Here is a 17,290-nt window from a genome sequence, read left to right as displayed (position 1 = left end):
GAGAAGAATACTTGCCACATTTTTTTGCATTTCATCTAAGTAGCGCAGTGGTGTAATCTGGCAGGCAGCTAAGCACCGCACAGCCCTCACTCACTGCCCCTTCTCCTTCTGCCTCTCAGTGGGATAGGGGAAAGAATTGGTAATTGGAGGGGAAAAAAAGGTAAAAACTCATGGGTTGAGAATAAGATGGTTTAACAGGACAGACAAGGAAGGGAAAACAATGATAAAAGAATTTGCAGCTCAAGTGGTGCACAATGCAGTTGCTTACCACCTGCTGTCCAATGCCCAGCCTGTCCCTGAGCATCATCCCCCCAGGTTTTATTGCTCAGCACATGGCATGGGACATCTCTTTGGCCGGTTGGGGTCAGCTGTCCTGGTTTTGTCCCTTCCCAGCTCCTTGTGCACCCCCAGGTACCTTGCTGGCAGGGCAGTATGAGAAGCTGAACAGTCCTTGACTCAGTGTAAGCACAGCTCAGCAACATCTAGAACATCCGTGTGTTACTGGTGTTATTCTCAGCCTAAATACAAAACATGGCACCATACCAGCTACTAGGAAGAAAATTAACTCAATCCCAGCTGAAACCGGGACTGTGGTTTTGTAAATTTAAGTAAAAAGAGCTTAAGGCATCAGCAAAGGGCTACTTGTTTTTTCTGAGTTGTTGTTAGCAGTATTCAAAAAAGTATAAAGATCATCCTGTTTTTTCCCCATTCTTATCCTCCTTCTCTCTTTTGTGTTTCAGAATGATCACTGCTCAAAACAGTAGCCATACCAAGGGAACAAAGAGGAAACACATGAATGAAATTGTGACCATGCACTGAACAGCACAGCATCAAGCGCCAAGCTCTGGGAAAATGTCTGCTTGCAACACTTTCACTGAACACGTCTGGAAACCTGGTGAATGTAAGAACTGCTTCAAGCCAAAAAGCTTGCATCAGTTACCCCCAGTATCTGAGAAAAAAACCCTCTCGCATGGCAATCTGAAAACCAACGCAAACCAAAGTAACAGCCATCGTGGTGGAAACAAAGGAAACTTCCGACCGCCTGTGGCAAAGAAACCCACGATAGCTGTGAAGCCCACCATGATGGTGGTAGATGGGCAGGGTGTATGTGGCGAAATCAGCGCGACGGATCATTGTGAGAACAAATCGGTGCCCCCAGGCTGGAACCGAAACAAAGCTGTCTTGAACAAAAAACCACTGAACAATAATAATGAAGATGAAATCGAAGGTTATAGCCATGTTCACAGGCCTTATGGCAACAACGATGGTGTAGGTAAGATACCAAATAATAATAATAATGGACTGACAGAAGTTTTGAAGGAGATTGCAGGTTTGGATACCACACCTCAGCTAACTGGAAACAAAATGAACTCGAGAGAAACCTTCTTGGGAAGAATAAATAATTGTTATAAAAGATCATTAGAAAGAAAGATCCCTCCAAGCTGCATGATGGGTGGAATGAAGGATTCGCACAGTAAGCATGTTATTCTGAGTGGAAGCACTGAAGTAATAAGTAATGAAGGTGGACGTTTCTGTTACCCTGAATTCTCCAGTGGAGATGAGAGTGAGGATGACACGTTTTTTGGCAGCATGCAGGAAGAGCATGAGAGCTGGGATGAAAGTGATGAAGAGTTGCTAGCAATGGAAATTCGTATGAGGGGCCAACCTCGCTTTGCTAATTTTCGTGCTAACACCCTGTCTCCTGTTCAGTTCTGTGTTGACAAAAAATGGAACACTGTGCCCCTTAGGAACAAGTCTCTTCAGCGGATCTGTGCGGTCGATTACGATGATAGTTATGATGAAATTTTAAATGGTTATGGGGAAGAGACTGTGATTCTTTATGGGCAAGAGAGCATGCAGAGCATGGTATCTTCTGATTCTACATCTCCTGATTCTTCGCTGACAGAAGAGTCTCGTTCTGGAACAACCAGCAGTTCTTCACAGAAACTCTGTAATGGAGGATTATCTCCTAGCACTCCTCAGGACCTCAAATTGATCGAACCAGAATATGAAAGTCTCTGTGTTAGTCAGCAAGTGAAGGATGCGTCAAAACCTTCCAGAAATATTCCAAAGAGCCTAGAAACCCACAAGGCAGTCCTTGCTCTTCGACTGGAAGAGAAAGATGGCAAAATTGCTGTACAGACAGATAAGCAAGAGAATAAAAGTTCTTCAGATGTTACTGGTCAAGCTGTAACTATCAACTTGGTGCCTGTGGAAGAGCAAGCTAAACCTTACAGGGTGGTGAACATGGAACAACCAGTTTGCAAGCCATATACTGTAGTGGATGTATCAGCTGCCATGACCAATGAATGTAAGGAGAGTCCAACTGAAACCTCAGAAACCAAAAATGCATCATCTAACCCAAGTTCACCAGTAACTCCAGGCACGCCTGTTGCATCCTCTGCAGCATCACCTGCACGAGTCAATGCTAATCTGAAAAAATCCAGTGCAATCAGATATCAAGAAGTGTGGACTTCTAGTACTAGTCCAAGACAGAAGATACCTAAGGTAGAGTTAATTGCTAACAGCTCAGGACCTTCTGTTCCTCCCAGGAAGACAAGCTACAAGTCAGCTCCTACTTCGCCTACAGCTACAAACCTTTCCTCAAAAACTATCCCAGTTAAGTCTCCAAATTTATCTGAGATAAAATTCAACAGCTACAATAACGCTGGCATGCCGCCTTTTCCTATTATCATTCATGATGAGCCCACTTATGCTAAGAGTTCCAAAAATGCTATTAAGGTTCCTATTGTAATCAATCCAAATGCATACGATAACCTGGCTATCTATAAAAGTTTTCTAGGGACCAGCGGAGAGCTATCCATCAAAGATAAAACTACCAGTGTAATAAGCCACACATATGAAGAAATAGAAACAGAAAGCAAAATGACTGAAGCTATAGGGAGCAAACCCAGTGAATTTTCCCAAGCGAAGGGGGTAACTAGTAACACCGAATGCAGGCTGGGTTCTGTGGCTCAGAAGGTCCAAGAGTTTAATAGCTGCCTCAGTAAAAGTCAGATATCACCACAGAGAAGTCATAGTTCTGACCACAGCTCCCCATCAAGAATTCAAAAGACAACCCAAGAGCCAGCAGATGTGACATCGGAGGCTTCTGTTGGCAACAGCAGTAGAGAGAATGCAAGCACGGTGCTTTCACAGATTGTGGCTTCCATCCAGCCTCCGCAGTCTCCGCCAGAAACGCCTCAGTCTGGACCCAAGTCTTGCAGTGCAGAAGAACTGTATTCCTTACCCCCTGATGCAGATGCTACTAAAAACACCCTGGTACGACCCAAATCTCTTTTTACATCACAGCCTGAAATAGAGCCATCCAAGACAACGGAAAACACAGCCGTTAAAATGCAGAAAGATACGCTATCACAGCCGGTCGCCACCCATTCTCCAAAGCCAGTGAGAGGCACCCCAAATACCACAAGTCCCAAAACAGAGCAAGCACCGCCATTTCCTCCTCCACGGTCCACATCTTCACCCTATCACGCAAGTAACTTGTTGCAAAGACATTTCAGCAACTGGACCAAACCAAATAGTCCCACCAGGTCAACGGAGGCTGAGTCAATCCTTCATTCGGAAGGTCGACGAGCTGCTGACGCAAAACCCAAGCGCTGGATATCGTTTAAGAGCTTCTTCCGCCGCAGAAAAACTGATGAGGAGGAAGACAAAGAGAAAGAAAGAGAAAAAGGAAAATTGGTGGGTCTTGATGGAACTGTAATACATATGCTCCCTCCTCCTCCAGTTCAGCGTCATCAGTGGTTCAGCGAGGCAAAATCAGAGACCAGTGAGAAGCCATCAATTGTTTTCATGTATAGGTGTGATCCAGCACAGACTGAACCAAAGGTTGACCAGCAATACAAGAGCGGAGTGGAGTCTGCTATTGCTGATGCACTAGCAAAAGACAAAGGAGAAATACAGGAAAAGTCTCCGGAGAGCTTGGAACAGAAAATAATGAGCCATTCATCACCACCTCTGATTCCGAAGAAAATCCCCAGGTAATCCGCTTGTCTTTTTATTCATTCTGCTGTGAACTGTATTGTATGTACTACCAAAAAGGGAAGAAATCAAGGGGTTTTATTAAGTGTAATTTTTTTCCAAATATATTTATTTTAGGTATCTTAAAATATATTCTAAAAATCTTTGCTTTATATTGGATATCAGAAAGAATAAAAAAAAAAATTACTGGGAACAGTAACTGCTATTTGGAGTTGGTATTTGCAGGTTCATTAATACATTGTGATAGTCATGTTCCATTGAATCAGATTTTCCTGAATTCCTAGTTAAAGAAATACTTCTTATGTTATACGAGAGCTAAATAATTCCTCTGTGGAAATAGAAGGCTACTATTTAAAAGAAGAATAGAAGTTAAAAGATCTGTGACGCATAAAAGGTGGTGTGCTAACTTTATCTCACATACCCATGAAAACAAGATAGGCTAATTAACTTGATGCTACACTGCAACATCACTGCTGCACTCCTAAAATAAGCCATGTGAAAAGTAATAGTAGAATTAAATTATCTATAAAATAATAAATCTACATTTTGCAAGGCCTTTAGCAATGAATACACTCTGCCCCCTAACAGTGCTGGATTCAGCAGAGCCCATTGCTCCATTTCTGCCTGACAATTTTGTTCAGTGATTTCATTTTTAATATTTTTTAAATCATAATTTGCTAAAATCATGTGTTGTTTTCTCTAGGAATATTTGGTCAGATTATTTATCTTACTCTATAAATTCCAGGTAGTTGAATGTTTTAGGTCTTGGTTTAAAGGCCTGTTTATTTCATTCTCAAGGATACACATGCTTTTTTGGATGTCTCCAAACACAAAGAAATACACTTGTTCCAGATACACGTTGTTTTCAATGCACCACAGAGTTCCTACAGTGCATGACAGTGCATAACCTGGGGTGCTGGAGATATTCATTGCAGGCTACGGCGTGGGCATAGTATGCATTTCACTGAGTATAGACCACAGCTGTAGATGTATGAGACTAGGTCTTCTAGGGTTATTATACAAACTGATTCCAAAATAACTTCAAATTTGCATTATTTGATTCATTGCAACAATAACCTACTGGTAGGAAATTCAATTTTTTTCAACTTTATCACCTATGTGGGAATTTCACAAATGTATCGTGGAAAAAAATATATTTTTTTTCTCTATTGTCTTGTCTGTTAAAGAAAATCACAGTGACTTTTAGTTAAATGTTTTAAACTGATGAAAAATGACCATTGCATGGAGTGGAATTAAATCCCTTAATATCACATCTTGGGAAGAGTGGTATAGCGTTCTCATGGAGGTCAGGACTACGTTCAGATTGTTTGCCCTTTGTCAGACCTGGAACCCCTTGGGGTGTTACGCTGGTGATAGGGTTTATCATAGTATGATGTAAAGCTGGTTTCTGTAGGTTTCAATTTGAATTAATTGCCCCCAAATACAGTGCATATTACAGTTTAAGGCTGAAGACTGTGGAGAATGTACCTAGGGGTGGAATAACTCTTTACAAGAGACTAGTCTCTTTAGACTTACTCTAAATTAAATGGGGAGAAGTAGGCAGCTTTAGAGAACAAGTTAAAGAATCTGGAAAATTTGTGCTCTCAGTTGTCCCTACAGAGGAACACGTTCTTTGCATTATCTCCAGGGAAACCTGAAGAAAGTGACTTTGTGTCAACATCTTTCCAGCAGCCTTACTGAATATATTGCCATCAGCAGGTTCGCTCACACTCTTGTGCAGTTTGTGTGGTCACCTCTGGTGAACAGACTGGGGAAGTGATCCAAGGAAAAGTAACTGCAGAGGTATTTTTCAGCCAGATTAATTCTCTGATCTCACAAGGGAAGACAGAAAGGAGAAGCAGCTTATCTCAGTGGTAAACAGCTGTAACAAACTGATCGTTGGCACTTGTTCTTAGACTACCCTAGAGATGGTGCTGTTATCCTGTTTTGTATTTTCCACTGTTACTGGACTCCCTTTGGCCCTTACTATTGAAGGCAGTTGGTCATGTCCCATCTGACTCATTTATTCCAAAAAGTATTTTTACTTTTAATTTTTCTGCAAGTCATGGTGATATTGGCTAAAATCATATCTCACCATTTTTCCTGGTGCAAATCAGAATTCTCTGAATGCTAGAACTGGAATTTCTTCTTCCTAACAATATTGTTCCATGGCAAATTTCTACAAATTAAAAAATAAAAGTAAAAAATGAAATACTGAGAAATACATTGTTAGAACACTAGGCAGTGGATTATATTTTTTATTACCTTGGTGCAATTTAAAGCCTTAAAGTAGTTTTGTTTTTTTCCTTAATTTTAAATACTGTTGAAGAGACAGAAAGAAACCTTAGACTGCCAGAAAATGAAGGAATTTAGTTAAAGGGTTTTGACTTCTCTTTTTAATATTCCAGTAGGTGAGAATCAGGGTTGTCAACTGACATTTTTGCACATGCAGGAGACATAACAGGTGATGCTATACTTGTTTTGTGTTAACTCATCAGATGTTATTAAGAGGTTAGTTTAGTGTTAATTCAGGCTAAGATACATGTATGTGCCTGGAAAATACTTTTTAAATCTTCAGTTAAGCTTGCAGAGGCATAGAGGAAAACTGGAGAGATGAAGATAGCAATCAATGAACGTGACACTTGCCTGAGAATGCCAACACAAGTAAGCTCACTGAAAAAAACAAACTGATGACCTGGAAAATAAGATAAGCTTTAAAAATGTCAGATTACTAGGGGATCTTGAAAGTAATTTAAATTAATATACAATATTTCTTTACTTTGCAATGGATTACAAAGCTGCTAGAGATTGATAACATAACCACAAAACAGGTCTGAAGGTATTTAAAGTTATCACCAAGAAAGGTCAGTTCATCCCTTTGAACAGCACCAGCAAAAGGCACAGTTGTTTGGAAAGCTGAAAACTGTATCAAAGAACTTGGTGTGGTTTTATCCATGCAGTAGTTTCTTTCTGTTTGGAGCCAGGTTGCATATAAGGTGGTTCCAAAGGAGATAGCAAATACTAATGTATTAACTGTACCAAAAATTTGTAGATGGATTAGTTTTTGCTAAAAATGAGCAATAATGTCAGCCGTATTGTAATTGGAATGGAAATGAGGCGTTCTCAGAACTCTTAAGGTTCATTTTTTATGATGCAGAAGGTCTTGCCAGGCAAATGCTAAAACTGACCTCATGGGATCATGAATCTAATTCCTAAACTGATGTTAACTTTGTCAGTAGGACTTGAAACTAAGCTGGCAGCCAACAGGCATGAGTTCTGTTGACCCATAGATAGAAAAGATCACTATCCTGATTTATCTTCCAAAATGAGTGAAACATCTATTATGTCTACAGATGTATATGTTTTGAAGATTTGTTTTTAAACATTTTCCTTAAAAAGTATATTTGTACATCAGCAATTTGGGTTCTTTTAAGGCTATTATTTGTGAAAATAGCCAATGGGTGTTTTACTGGGCACGTTAATGGGTTCTATACATATCAGAGGGCAGCAATATCAAAGCTTTTGATAATGTCTTATTATCCTTCAAATCTTACCCTAGTGCCACTCTTGTTATACAAATAATTTTAAGATTTAATATCACTGTAAGGATATGTTTTAAAAAAGAGTCCTCCTTCCCAGTTTGCAGGACCCCTTGTACTGGTTTTAAACTAAGGTTCTCACCTGAATCCAAAACCTTTTAAATGTAGCTTGCATAAATTGGTGGGGAGAATTCAAGGATGTTTTTGCTGAAAATAAAGCTTTTTCACAAGCAAGCATGCTGAAGTGGAAGGAATTTCTACCCAGAAAGCTCAGGTAGAACTATCAACTCCCCCTTCCCTCTGAATCTACCTTTATTTGCTTTTTCTAGGTATCAGAAAGGTTTATTTACTTTAATCAAGTGCCCAACAATGTTTTATAAGTGTTAGCCACCTACCTCACCTTGTTTCATCAGGGAAAAATTGCCACAAGACTCTTTCCCCAGAACGACTATAAGCTAAGAGATTCAGAATTTATGTACGTTCAGTAAGTGAAAAGTTAGATGAAGTTTTATGTGAAGAAGATTTTTGTAAGTCTTGAGAACAGTTAAAGAACCAAGTGGAAGCGATTTTATTGTTCATTATTTCATAAATTTAGATGGAGATGGTAAATCGTGCATTATTGTTCTTAACTTCTCCAATACAGTCTGTAAAATGGAAAGACTGAAAACATAAAATCGATAAACAATTTTTATAATTTGCAGTTAATCTGCAGAACTTGTTGCCGTTTTTTTTCACTGACACTAAAGAGCTTAGCAGGATGTCTTTCCTGGATTATGAAATGTATTCCCATTATCCATGCCAACATTGCATGATAAAAGATTTTAAAAATAATAATAATGGAATATCAATTCTCATGCTTCAGGAATAAGCCAACTTCTATATAATAGGAATTAGGAATAAACTTTATGGCTTAGTTATTGCGAACTGCCAGTTGGTGAAGTTTCTTTCACTTTCCTCTTGACTGTGTGTGGCTAATAAGGGTGGAGAAACTGAACTGTGTGAGCCACTGGAAAGGGTTTTCCGTGCCCGTAGTGTGTTATGATTTAACCCTGAGCACTGATCATCCCTGCTCAGTGTTTTGCAAAAACGCAGGGGTCTGGGTTCTGAATGAAAGTTCCTCTGTAAGGTGGCCTTTTACCACCTCCCAAGCCATTAACCTCTCTGCATTTTTCCTCAAGCATTATTCAATAAATTTATGCTTTATTTTTAGCTTTATTAGCTTAAAACAGGTAGGGCCTGAGGGAGTCTCAAAGGGATCTCTTTGAAACTAAATATGTCTACAGGTTCCACAGATGTCTTGTATAAAAGAAAAATATTTTTCCTTATCAGGCTCTCTCATCTCAAGCTGTATGACTACCATTGGTTATTGCTTTGTTGATGTCCACTTGGTGGAGTAGACATCAGAGCAGATCAGAGTCTGAGCAGGCTCTGAGGCCATGTCAGCTCTTTTCTAAGTTTCCGTCACAAATTTCTGCCACTTGGGCTTAAGTGCTGCCTTACCAGAACTGTACTGCCTCAGCTTGGCCTTGAGATCTGACCCTACTGCAGGAACACCGTTTCAGAATCACTCTTTTCAAGTATTTCACCTCTTTATCGCCCTAATATTCATTGCTGTTTAGTAATCACTCTGATTGAGAAGGTGTGCACTGAACAGAAGAGAATATAGGTCACACGATAGCTGTAATTCCACTGTCCTTATAAAAAATAACACACTGCACAGTCTGCTTTCCGGATTCTTACTATTCCAAAAAATTAAGTAAAGTTTTAGACCACATCATCTTCCAAAAACTGGAGGAGGATAACCTGAGGGAAGAAGTAGAGGCATTTGGCCCTGTAGAAGACTGCTTTTAAAATGATTTTGAGCTTGTACACATGTGAATCACAAGCATATGAATCCAGGGGCATGTTATCTGAAGGACAGTCCTTTTTAATGCAGGCTTTTTGCTATGCATAATTCAGCTCCTTCGGAAAGCAAATGTGCTCTCCGTGCATGGAGGGCTTCTCTGTCTGTTACCTGGACGTTGTTTAGTTTCAGCCACATGTGCTTGAGGAGCAGAGTTCTCAAAGGTAATTAATTCATTTCCTCTGAAGTTTCTTTCCGAAATAAGAAAGGGAAAAAAGAAAAGGGCTTGGACAGAGCAGACTGTGCCCACGATGACAGAAGCTAAATATGTGCTCTTACGCACGGCATCAAGGAATCCACCCTGGCAAAATAGCTATAAATATCCCAAATAAGGGGATAGCTTCAGTATCATTTGCAGTCAACAAGGAGATATACATTTATACAAAATGGGGCTTAAATGGTTCTAATCTCAAAGAAGGGCTTGTTTATCAGCTGCTCTGTCTGCTTTTCTCAGACGCTAATATATTTTTTAACTGTTTAGACTACTGCATGAACAAAAGCAGTTGTTCATTTGGTCCTTGTAGCTTAATGAGTGAGGAGGTTTTCCCCTTTTGTTCTCTCTGTGTTATGTCAGAGATGATTACAGGTTGGCTTTTTGTTGCTTGTTGAGTCAGTACACCCTGTGTGTGTGCTTGGTCTCAGGATCTCTCCCAGTTCACTGTTAAGCTACATGGAAGCATTTCCTCACCGATTTCATGGCCTGACATCTTTTCGTTGTAGCTTAATATGTATTTATTTCAGACACTAAAATGGGTTGGATCCAGGTTCAAGATGTCCCCTTACTTTTAACAGCAGGCTAGTCTAAGTGCTTCAAACCTCTCTGGAAATTTGAACCTCCTTTTCCGTAGCTAATTACCATGACTAAGACCATAGTTGTCATACCAAAACAGTGATGTAGCAGTGTGTGACCTGTTTTTCATCCACGAAGGCAGTGGAAGAGTTAAGAGGGCAGGGCTGTAACCAACTGGTGTCCCGGGGCGCTTTGGCAAGCCCCTGGACCAACCCCCTAAGGTAAACATTAAGGTGCAGTAGGTGTATCACTCTGTGCAGAGTTCAGCCTGTTGCTTACAGCTTGCACAACTTGTAGCACATCAGAACACTGTGGAATCAATGGCTCGCCAGAGTTTCAAGACATGATTAAAAGACTCAAGAAGGCCCTGAAAGAATTTCCTTTAATGGGGAATTGTGTGAGTGAGTATAGTGGGTGAGTTGTTTTTTTTTTCTTTCTTCCTTTGTAGCTGTTGGTTTACGTTGTTTGGCAAAATGCTTTTGAGCTTAGGTTTAGTGTATGTGCTTGCATGTGTCTCGTATGGAGAATGGGTCTGTTCTGTACCTCACCAATCGATACTAAAAAATTACTTTGAAATGTGATTATTCTGGTATGTGGCCATGACAGAACCATAAAGCTAATAGAAACTATTTTTTTCTGAAAGAAAATGTTCTTATTGAGGAATGCAGGTAAATGTATGATTCACAGCAACTACGGGTTTTTAGTTTAATTTCTCATCAACTTAAGAGCCTTTTCACTGCTTATATTTATGTATGCCTTACTCTGAAGTTGTCTTAGGTTAACTCTTTAATGTGGATATATTTAGGGTACTTGGAATGTTCTTCACACCATTGCTATGCATGGTACTAAAAATGAACAAGATTGTTAATGCTGATTAAAGACTACAGCTATTTGAAGTCATGCCATTTTTTCTCCTTTACTAACAAGTTCTAATGAGTTTTGTTTGTATCAGCCTGCAGTTAAAATTCATGAGTCTGAGAGTAGAAACAGCATGTGTGTGCTGCACCGTACACGGGGTCTTGTGTTATGCAAACTATTGGCATGTTGTAATCTTTGAAGTCTGTTTGGGATTGCAAGAAGACTGTGTACCAGGATTTTCAGTAGTTTGGTTTTAGATTAGAATAGAAAGACCTGTGCCTATAATGTATGTTAACTCTTTGGGGATATTATCTCTCTTCCCACCTATAAGGATTTCTATCATGGAAACTCAGCTGCTCTGCCTGTTTAAAAAAGCACAATTTTTGTTTCTGTTTATCAGAAGTTGTCTTGTTTTAAATCTGTACCATGAAAATTAAACACCTGTACAGATATCACCTGTGGCGACCATCTTTTTGGAGGAAGTGCCTCACCCCTATCCCTTCTGGAAGTCACAAATACTTAAAAATGTTGCCATTCTATTAGAGCAGACTGGAATAATGAGAACTAGTGAATAGGACATATGCTCTTGAGATTTGGCTATAATCAGTATTTGTTTCTGTCAATGAGAGAGCATAAAGGCATGGAAATATTTTTGGTCTCTCTGAATGTTTTATCTGGCAAATTATTGATAATTGCTGCTGTGTTTTCAACAGGACTTTTTAAAGCCTGAACAGAGTATTTTTTAATATATTATGCAAAATTTTTAAATCATACTGCTGTAAATATACACAGGAAGCTGATTGAATCCATGATGTTCACAGTTCTGCGCTATAAGTAATCATAGTTCGATTAAAACACCATAGCTAAGAGCAAATACAGAGGAATGTCTTCATGGCTTTCTGTGGCTGCCCTAATACATTAGCAGATGGGTTTTAATCTTGGAGAATTTTATATGGGAAACAGATTACTAGGTTAAATGGGCTGCTGATCTGTTTCCCAAAGTGTCAGTTCCCCAAATCCTACCAGTATATGAAAATGTATCATTAAAATGATACGCATTTTTTAAGATTTACAGTCCCCTGGCTATACCCTGGTACTTTTGATTAAGCTAAATTTGTTTTCATTGGTAAAAAGCACCTTAATCCCTGCTGATGTTCTATGAGTTCTACGCATGTTTTATGCAGAATCATTCCTGCGTACGTATGCTGATTGTAGCCAGACGGAAAAGATTTTATTATCCTTTTTTTAATGAAAGGTATGAACTATTGCTACTGTTTGAGTCAAAAGTTGTTTCTTCTTATTAAGAAGAATAAATATTTTAGAAAGTTATTCTTAAAAGGGGCTTTAGGGGGGCAAAAAGGTTATTTTTTTATTTCATTCCCTCTACTAAAGATACATAATGGAAAATCCAGTGTTTTGCCATTAGGATCTAGTGTACATAGCTTTGATCTCCAGGTGATTTTGTTTTGTTTGTTTCAGCCAAGTGCCCGATGACACGACACTGGAGGATTTGTCCCCTCGTGTTCCTAGAGCCGTGTTTGTGAAGCAGGACAATGGCGGCAGCGCCTCGGTCATACCTGTATCGACTGTCCGTGTCCCACTGGGGGAGGAAGACAAGGAAGAAGCTTCACAATCTCCCGACTTAAATCCTTGCAGTGCTACATACAGCAACTTAGGTAAGTGTATACTCATAGAGAAAAATGTAAGTTAGATCAAAATTTGGGTATCTTTCTAGGCTGTGAAGTACCTTGTCTTTGTAACTTCTCAATATACTTTCACAAAGTTAGTTTTTGGACACACTTCTTTAGTATCTATAGAAAATTAAATTCTCTTGACTCATTCTGAGAGATACAACCAAGAAAGTGAAGATTCAACAAACACAAAGGTTTTCTCTTCTATGATTTTAAAACTATGTCCAGGCAGTCTTTTAATTGCCCTTAGTGATAAATATCTCAGAGATGCTTTTCAGAGACACATTGTTTCATCTATTTGGAGGATTTTTTTATCAAAAAGCAGCTTTAAAATACAGACTAAATTATCTAATGCTTTTAGAATTATAATTGGATTTCAGTAGTTTTCCAAGCAGCGTAAGATAGGACTTTTTATTTTATTTCATCAGTAACTGTTAAAATACTTGCAGTCCTCTTTTGTTGACTAAAATCTTTCTTGTCCTAGTTTCAGAATTTACTTTTGCTCTTTCAGGAAAGTTTAAAATAGGAATATCCCAAAGGTACTGCACAATCTATTCAACTATCACTGAATTCCAGAATCATATGAAAAAGGTGCATGTATGCAGCCCTTCTCTGGAATACAAGTGAACAAGACAAATAAGCATCTCCCAATATTGTGAGCCTCCTGTTCTGAAGCATTTTGATGTGGAGTACTGTGAATTTAGGAGTGTCTATAGCCAGGTCTTCTAGAAGGGCAAAAATCCCTCATTTATTTATTTTCAAGAATGTGTAAATACAAGTTTTTCAGTAAGGCTCCAAGCATACTGGCACATTAAGCATTTGGACGAGAACAAACTGACTGCATTGAGATGGCTCACAAGTATAAGTTTGGTATATCCACACATGTTTGAGGGATTGAGGTCCATGTTTTTAAACCCTCATGTGCATACGTTCCTTAGACATTTAGCAATATTGTTGATTTTTTTTTGTTTAAATGTGAGTTAGTGGTTGACATGTAGTGTGTTCTGCTAATAAAGCATGAATTAGGTTTAAATTTATTGTTTGGATAGAATAAAGAGGAAAATATCCTGCCCAAGAATTATAGGAACATCTACCAAGAAATTGTAACTCAAGAAGAACTAAAATTTAGACCTTTATGGTGGAATTTAGACCTAATGAATTAATGAATTTAAATCAGGTCTTTAATGAATTAAAAGACCTAATGAATTATTTTCTGTTCATTGTGATATATGTATATGTGTGTATCTATATATTTTCTGTATTTATGACATACCTACATTACAGATACAGTCCAGACAGTAGATCTAGCTACACCAAATCTATTTAAAACCTGATTAGTCCATGTTCCTAATTAGACTGATACATAAAAGGATGAAGTTTTTATGGCTTCTACTATATAATTTAATGTGTGAAATACCACTTATTTCTTGTGGTGAGATTGCTGTTTTGTAGCCGTAGTGTTCCTGTGGTGAAGGGATTACTTGCATTTCATACCCAAAGCAATGACATTGTGAATGTTTTATTTAAATCTTTACTCAGTTTAGCTCGCTTTTCTCCTGCAAGATATTACCCTGATGGCAGCTGCTTCAACACAGCTAATGCGCTTCCATTTGTAGACCTCCCACAGTATCTCAGAAAGTGGGAGTAGTAAACTCATGGGAAATGTAATAACACATCATTAAACACTGGAACAGGTTGCCCAGAGAAGTTGTGGAGTGTCTGTTAGTAGAGATGCACAAAACCCAACCGGCCACGATCATGGACAGTCTGCTCCAGCTGACCCTGCCTGCCTGAGCTGTGCGTGGGGGCACTCGAGCACCTCAAGATGTTCCTTTCAGCCTAAGAGTTTTTGTGATTCTGTGATCACTTCTGTCAGCATTATTCCTCTGTGTGAATGTTCCTTTGTAAAACCATACAAAACTCTGAACCCTTTGCGTTTTATTCAAAATCTTACCCTCGTCTTTGGGTCTTTTTCAGACTCACTGTCACCAGAGTAAGTTTTAGATATGAAAGAGTTAAATGAACTTTTAGTCTCTTTTTGGTCTGGCTTGGCAAGCTTGCTGCTAGTTGTTAAAAGCAATGCTACCCTAAATGGCACTGAGTTCTCTGGCTGCTGTTCAAACTTTTTTCTGGTTTATTCGAGCAAGCTCACTTTCTAATTCAGATAGCTATCAAGAAACAACTAGGTAGGGACACTGAGTAACTCTTACTTGTTCTCACATCGTACATCACCCAAGCAACAAAATCATACACTTTGTACAGTTAACAAAAACCGATGTGTTTAACTGAAAGAAAGGATAGTAAGAAAAAATGTAAGATAACCAAGTTGGATTACATTTGCCTTTTGCTTCAGCTGCAGTTGTATCTACAGTTACCTTTTTATGGTTACATACTACAGTTTGTGTAGTACTTTGGAGAATATATCGTGAACATAGCAATTTGCAGCATAATGCACAAGATTGACTTTTTAAATACTACTTTAATACATACCCATATCTTATTTTATGAGGGATACCTTTGGTATCAACAAACAATAGACTAAATAAAATCCAGAGCAGCCAGTTGAATCTCAAAGTAGAAACACACAAATGTTCAAACCTGTAAGGTGGGACCTGGATGTTTCTGTTTTAAGGTGTGCCCATAATTGTAACAGAAGTAAATTCAGGTAAGCCCTGTGGTTTATGATAAGGGAGGCAATGAACTAGATGATTAAAATCCTTTCGTTGACAAATCTTTAAGTTTTTCTTGTTTAAAATTCATTACGGAAATTGACTTGATTGAATTTGCATCACTGTAGATAGGTTAAAATATTCTAAATAAATTCCGAGTAGCATTTCTATCCTTTAAAAAAGAATAAGTGGTCTCATTATCAACTATTTTACTCGTTGCATCTAAAGAAAAGGGGAAAAAAGAGGCTAAGTTTCTCAGTTTTATGTTTGCTGACACTGGAAAAAATAACAAATCACAGCATGTACGTGGAGTATTGCCGCAGTCAGTAAGTCCAAGCAGGGCAGTGTACTTCAGCAAGGCTATAAACAAGGTGATGAAGTCATTGTTGACTAAAACTGGATGGTTCAGTGACAAACGGTCATTACAGAATCCATGTGATGCATTTTATGTAACGTGTATTAGTACAGGTAGTACCTTTAACATGGTGTAAGGGCGGGGAGCAGCAGGAGCTGAGAAGTCACCAAGGCAGATGAGCTGGAGCTTTTATTTATTTAGTACCCACCTCCCATCTCAGGATAGAGTAGTACTGAGCAATCTCAAAGTGTTGACGAGAAACTGAAGTTACACCATGAATGTTAGTTAACAAATGTCATTTTTTCTTTCTGTTCAGTAAATTGTCATTCTAGTAAGATGTTTATCAAATTAACTGTAAACAACTGAATATCAAACTATTACTATTAACTATTACATCCATGTAAATCTGTGTATTGAATAATTTTATAGAATAGTGCACATGTACTGCACTTACCAGAATTGTTGGATGCTTTTGCAGTGGCTGGAAGATGCTTTTATGCATCTGTGTGTTTTTTTTCATGATTTGGTTATCTGTATTAGGGTGAGAGTTCATTAAGGAGTGATGTATTTTTACTAGTTTGAAAGATCAGTATAACTGATCTACTTATACAAACTTTCTACTTTTCCAATCACATCTATTCTATAATGAACATGTAGATTGTAAAGGATGATCAATATCTAAGCGCAAAGAAACAAGGCCAGAGAAGGGATAATGTGTACATTGGAGATGGCCAACCTGTAGCGCTCAAGGATTTTACTTAATGAATACTCTAATCAGCCTTTATGGCTGTGTTTTGTAATATGAAATGGGGATATACTGACATGGAAATTACTAGGACATCTGACTCCATTCCTGGCTATGGAAACAAGTAAGCTGAGGTTGCCAGAGCTAACACTGTTGGACCACTCCAAGATCCGGCCGTGTGGTTGGCCCAGCCCTGTCTTACAGGGAGTTTCCTGCAGACATGTAAGAAGCCATTCGAAAATTCCTCTTCCTCAATGGTCTGCAGTGTACAGAGTCCACAGTTTTGACTTTATTCTGTTGGGGTTTTGATAGACTTGGTCTTGGAAGGTTGGTTACCCATGTTGCATGTGGATGATTGTTCATTTTTGTTTTCCTTGGCAATGCAAAATGTGAAATCTTTGTCAAGCTGGTGTGGTAAGTTGGACAGCAGCAGAGGTGTGAGTCATTTTAGCCCTGTGGGTCCTGTTCATTCATCTAAGTCCCTCCTCTGGGGAGCTAGAGATTAAAGAGCACCAGAGTGGTCACTAAAACTGAGAACACAGTTAAAAACCATGGTGATAGTGTAGTCACTATAGTGAATACTAGAATATTGTTTTCAGGCATTTTCTAATTCATATGTTCCCACAAGGGAAGTTATCCTTGGATCAGAGATGGCAATGTCATAAAATCAGAAAAGATTGCTTTCAAGAATAAAGGAAAATGTAGGACAGGTTACAACGTCAAGAGCAAGAAGAG

General features: G+C 38.7%; 1 protein-coding gene and 1 long non-coding RNA gene across 7 annotated transcripts in view; one reads left to right on the top strand and one right to left on the bottom strand.

Moving 5' to 3' along the window:
• PEAK1 (pseudopodium enriched atypical kinase 1) overlaps positions 1-17,290 on the top strand; it is a 118,303-nt gene that overhangs the window by 80,309 nt on the left and 20,704 nt on the right. For 5 of the 6 annotated variants that reach the window (XM_027466103.3, XM_027466105.3, XM_072043319.1 and 2 more), the window contains 3 exons: positions 741-4,004; positions 10,535-10,651; positions 12,575-12,771. In XM_027466103.3, the coding sequence (XP_027321904.2) occupies positions 853-4,004; positions 10,535-10,651; positions 12,575-12,771 (3,466 nt within the window). In that variant the 5' untranslated portion in view covers positions 741-852. The remainder of the gene's footprint in view (positions 1-740; positions 4,005-10,534; positions 10,652-12,574; positions 12,772-17,290) is intronic. The other variant, XM_027466106.3, reaches the window with a different exon arrangement.
• LOC140003392 (uncharacterized) overlaps positions 1-17,290 on the bottom strand; it is a 60,479-nt gene that overhangs the window by 41,629 nt on the left and 1,560 nt on the right. The gene's annotated exons all lie outside the window — the stretch shown is intronic.

Source organism: Anas platyrhynchos, chromosome 11 (assembly GCF_047663525.1).
Source record: "Anas platyrhynchos isolate ZD024472 breed Pekin duck chromosome 11, IASCAAS_PekinDuck_T2T, whole genome shotgun sequence".
Taxonomy (NCBI): Eukaryota; Metazoa; Chordata; class Aves; order Anseriformes; family Anatidae; genus Anas; species Anas platyrhynchos.
Note: the sequence above shows the minus strand (reverse complement) of the source record. Positions and strands in the feature narration are given on the sequence as shown.